Here is a 5,661-nt window from a genome sequence, read left to right on the forward strand (position 1 = left end):
ACTAATTTAGATCATTCTCTTATGAGAAAGATACTGTTTCTGGAGACCTTTGGTATGTATTCATAATCCCTTGTGTCCCCCTTATTCCAACATGTTAGGCCAAATGTATGATGAAAAACAGGAAAAATAAAACTAATTATTTTGATATGTAGGAACTTGTTACTTTTTAAAATTGTACAAAAAGGCATGTACATAAGTGTTGTTTTTTTTTTTTTAAAGCAAGACAAATGTAGGGTCTTAAGAAATATTGGAGTAGGAAATGGCAACCTGTCCAGTATTCTTGCCTGGAAAATTACATGGACGGAGGAATCCAGTGGGCTACAGTCCATGGGGTCCCAAAGAATTAGAAACAACTGAGCACATACACTAGAAGAAATATAAAAGAAATCTCAGACATGAAACAAGAAATTCCATTCTGCAAGTTAAAATAAAAAGATGAAATACTACTGGCAACTTTTCATTACGAGATCAGATTCAGTCTCCTCTGAATACAGGGTGGACCATGACATTATCTCACCATCCTCAGGCAGGTGACTAAATATATATGGATATGGCACTGTGTCATGAGATACTGCAATCAATAAATTCTTTATTAGCTGTTCAATAACATCAGCAGTGAATGGCACCTTTTCAGCCTTCAAAAGGACAATCTCATCTCTGGTGTTTTTCTCTTTTTTGGTGACTTTCAGTGAGGGTTTTTTCATGGTTAGAAAGAGAGGAAATAAGCGTATTTGAGATATGGTGTAAAAAGGCAAAATGCTACATTTGCCCTATGTTTTCATTAAGAAGTTTATATACTGAACATGGACTGTGTTTTAGACACTTAAAGAACCATATGGAAGGCTATCGAAGGATTTATTTTTAGAGTAAATTCACAGCACCAATATGTATACATGTGGCTGATCCCCTTTGCTGCATAGCAGAAACTAATACAACATTTTAAAGCAACTATACACCAGTCAAAAAATAAACACAATACAAAAATGTCAAGCTCATGTGGTTTAATGTAATAATGATAGAGGAAGGGAGCGACATCTACTATCCCATGTAGCTCTTCCAAAGCCCTTGTGAAATAGGTTTCTCATCATTTACATTCTAAAAAAAAATAAATAAATAAATAAAAAATAAAAAGGGATCTACTATTTCCACGCCCACATTTTTGTTTTATGTCTGAACACTACTGCAGAAAGACAGGTTGAAGTATGTTGAGTACCACCGACGCAGTACAAGGCTTCCAACTGCCACGCTTGTCTTTCTTACACTGTTGTTTGTCTGTGTAGATGTCACCTCAATTGTCGCTTTATTTTCTACCTAACATTTTACCACAGCTGGGCTATACATCTCAGGATGGTGTAAGTGATAGTCCTGTAATACTCTTTCAGCAAGTATTCCATTAGCTTTTTATTTGGCTCACACCTCACCAAAGCCTTCATTTCAGGACACTGAGTCTTGCATCTAGGTTGCAGCTGAGCACGTCTGACTTTGTGCTGCAGAAGAGAAGCTCAGGAACTAGGCTTGGTGTGTGTGCTGAGGGACTCACAGCTTCCCTGCCCAACCCAAGTCCCCTTTCCTCACCATACCCTCACCACCCTTTTCCTGGGCTTCAAGGCAAAATTAGCCTGAAAATTAGCATAGCTATACACACGACTGAGTGATTAAAAAAAAGTACATACTAAGGAGGTCCTGGGTACAATTAATATAACTGGAAAGGAACCTGTATTTCAACTGGAAGTGATTGCTATCTTTATTCTCAAAGCTTCATTTCGGGTGGATCCTTCAGCTGATCGCTCCCAGTGCCCTACCTTTAAAATTTCTGAGGATATGATGCAGAGATAGGGGGACCTGGCCCTGTCCCCTGGTCCTCACTGACCCCTGGTTCAATTTAGGAGTCCTCCTTTGAACACACACACACCTGATTCTCCAAAACTGCAATCTTCCCTATAATTCCCATATTAAGTGGACCCCAGACATCATTTACTAGAAACTGTCCAGGTTCAGTCTTTCCTAGTGGCTCAGAAGGTGAAGAACCTACCTGCAATGCAGGAGACACAGGAGACTTGGGTTCGACCCCTGGGTCAGAAAGATCCCCTGGAGGAGGGCATGGCAACTCACTCCAGTATTCTTGCCTAGAGAATCCCATGGGTAGAGGAGCCTGGTGGGCTACAGTCCCTGGGGTAACAGATAGTTGGACACAACAGAATGACTGAGCATGCACACATATCTGGGTTCAAGGTAAACAATAAGCCCTACCATTTCCGGAGCTCTTCCTCTGCCTCTGGGACTGGACTACACACTGTGTTCACATGATCCTGTTTACTCTCCATACAACCCCATGACTTCCCTTTTCACAGACGGAAAAAAGGAAGTGAAGCTCCTTGCCAAAACTACACAGCTATCATATTATTCAGAAAATTTAGTCCCCCTCTGATGAGACCCTTGGAGGATACAACACAGTGCTGGCTCAGATAGTAGCAGGACTTTTCAGCAAGGATGGTTGTTCTGGGTTTGTCTTCTCCTCCCAAATTAGCAGGGCACTCACTGCTCTGTGGGTATAAAGTAGCCAAAGAGAGCATGAGATTTGTCTCCAGCCAGACCTGGCTTCAAATCCCAACCTAATTCTTCTTGGGCATGCAGTGACTTAAAAACCATCTCCTTTGGGGAAGGGATAAATTAGGAATTTGAGATTAATATATACACACTCAGTTCAGTTCAGTTCAGTCGCTCAGTTGTGTCCGACTCTTCGCGACCCCATGAATCGCAGCACGCCAGGCCTCCCTGTCCAAAACCAACTCTCGGAGTTCACTCAGACTCACGTCCATCGAGTCAGTGATGCCATCCAGCCATCTCATCCTCTGTCGTCCCCTTCTCCTCCTGCCCCCAATCCCTCCCAGCATCTATATATAAAATGGGCTTCCCTGGGAGCTCAGTTGGTAAAAATATATGCCTGCAATGCAAGAGACCAGGTTGGATCCTGGGTTGGGAAGATCCCCTGGAGTATTGCATGGCAACCCACTCCAGTATTCTTGCCAGGAGAATCCCCATGGACAGAGGAGCCTTGTAGGCTACAGTCCATGGGGTCGCAAAGCAAAGGACACAGCTTGGAGACTAAACCACCACCATATATAAAATAAACAACAAGGACCTACTGTATACCACAGCGAACTCTACTCCATATTCTGTAATAAACTATATGGGAAAAGAATCTGAAAAGGGATTCAGATTCATACATGTATGAAAATATTCATACATATATTCATATATATATATATGTCACTTTGCTGTACAGCTGAAACTAACACAACATTGTAAATAGACTATACTATACTCTAAAATAAAAGTTAAAACAAAATGAAATAAAACAGCCGCAGCTTTCCCCGTTTCTAAACCGAAGATATTATTTATCCCACAAGGTTTCAGGATTTAATAAAACAATGAACATAAATCAGTTAGCACACTGCCAAAGTATATTTGATGCCCAATCACCGATCTCTGTATTCCTATTTCATTATTCCACCAATATTCGTTAGTGTTTCTCAAACTTTCTCGTTTACCATTCCTCCCCTCACCCTGTGGTCAGACTCTTGTCTCCTCCCTCTGGCTCCTCCCTCTTCCACCCCTCCCTTACTTCTCTCATCAGTTGCCCCGGGTAGCCTGGGAGAAGCACCCACTCAGACCCTGACCTGACCTCCATCACACACCCAGGTGCGGCGCCTCCGGGTAACTTGAGCCCCACCACCATGGGCTCTTGTCTCGGGGCAGGGGGCAGAGCCGTTCTGGGCCGCCTGGCCCTCCTCTGGGCCCTCGTGGTTCCAGGTGAGTCCCTGCGGCTTCCCCGGTGGGCCGGGCGGGATGCACCCGGAGGCTGCGGACTCAACCTGCCCTCATCTCATCCCTTGCAGGCATCCAGCAGGAGATCAGGGTGTTCCAGGGGTCCGTGATGGTGGGGCACGCATGTGGAGCTATCACTCTCTCCTGTCAGATCAGTAGGTCTGTGGATTACGTCCACTGGTTCCGCCAACTGGAGGGCCAGGCCCCTGAGAGGCTTCTCTATCTAGCCTTGTCCAAGCGGGATGTGCAGTGGGATTCGGTCCTAAGAGGTGATAAAGTCAACACGGCCCGTGGCGCAGATGGCAAGAGCTACACCATGTCCTTGAGGAAGCTGGCGAAGAGCGACGAAGGACTACTATTGTGCTACCTGGGGATCGGCACAGCAGTGCGCGCAGCCCCGGGATCTGCACAAAAAGCTCTGAGACCCACTGCTCTCCCAGACCTGGCAACTGCCACCGCCTCCAGGTCCCTTAGGTTGCCTTGGGGTGACCTCTCAGTATCCTGACGACTCCCCCCACTCTAGGGCTTCTGCAGATAAAATCTGATGGGAGCTGAAGCTGACCCAGGGAAAATGCTGTGCAGGTGGCAGGGACTTTTCCAAAGATTGTCCAGTTCAGCTTATCTGGAGCATTTGGAGGAGAATCTGGGCTGCTCAATCCACCAGCTACTAAACACATCCAGCTATTGAGCCCTTGAAATGTATTTAGTTCAAGAGCCCAAGCTGAGGTGGGCTGTATGTCTATAACACAAGCTATATATTGCAGATAGTCACAGAAAAAAAAAGTAGAATATCTCTTTAATTATTTTTATATTGTCTTACTGTTGAAATATTTTGGACATCTTGGACTAAGTAAAAATAGTCCTAACCTTCATTTTTTTTTAATGCAGAAGCCAAAACATTTTCATCTATGGCTTGAATTGGTGACTCACATTTATTTCTAACGGACAGCTCTGGTATTGACTGAAAAGATAAAAATCTGACCATTTCCCTTGAAGGATGCACAGACAAAATGGCACATAAATGATTTCAAGGGTGAGGGACAGTCTAGATCTGCCACAAAATGTTTGAAAGCTGAGCCTGGAAGTGCATGTCTGATCCCAGTCTCTAAGTTGTTCACCCATTGTTACCATTTTGTGGGGGAAGAGACAGCAGTTAGAAGCCCAGGAAACAATATTGGCAATGTCTCAGTGTCCTCCTCTATTGGCATGCCTGGCATTCATGAGTTTGAGTTGATAAAAATCCTCATGGTGATGCAGTTAACCCTGGATGAGACATCAGGTTCTCACTTCTCTCTGTTGTTGTTTTTTTAAATTTAATTTATTTTCATTGAAGTATAGTTCACAATAGCCCAAACATGCAAACAACCTAAACTTCCATCAACAAATGAATGAATAGAGAAGATGTGGTCATATACACAATGGAATACTACTCAGTCATAAAAAAGAATAAAATAATGCCATTTGCAGCAACATGAATACAACCAGAGATTATCATTCTAAGTGAAGTAAGTTAAAAATAGAAAGACAGATACCCTTTTATATCACATATATGTGGAATCTGAAATATGGCACTAATTAACCCATCTGTGAAACAGAAACAGACTCAGGGGCACAGAGAACAGACGTGCGATTGCCAACGGGAAGGAGGGTCGGGAGGGAAGGACTGGAGCTTGGGATTAGCAGATGCAAACTATTGTATATAGAATGGATTGGCAAAAAGGTCCTACTGTATAGCACAGGGAGCTATTCAATATTCAATATCCTGTTATACACGTCTCCTTGAATGTCACCACATATGGACTTTTGAGTGAATCTCTGGCTACTCTGCTCTCT

At 43.6% G+C, this 5,661-nt stretch overlaps 1 gene segment (V, D, J or C); it reads left to right on the top strand.

The window, feature by feature from the left end:
* The first annotated feature begins 3,371 nt into the window (after nucleotides 1-3,371).
* On the top strand, nucleotides 3,372-5,277 carry LOC104981950. The segment is given in 2 exon segments: nucleotides 3,372-3,813; nucleotides 3,900-5,277. Coding segments are annotated over 2 exon segments (427 nt in total).
* The last annotated feature ends 384 nt before the right edge of the window (nucleotides 5,278-5,661 follow it).

The sequence above is a fragment of the Bison bison genome, unplaced genomic scaffold, assembly GCF_000754665.1.
Source record: "Bison bison bison isolate TAMUID 2011002044 unplaced genomic scaffold, Bison_UMD1.0 scf7180017864525, whole genome shotgun sequence".
Lineage (NCBI taxonomy): Eukaryota > Metazoa > Chordata > Mammalia > Artiodactyla > Bovidae > Bison > Bison bison.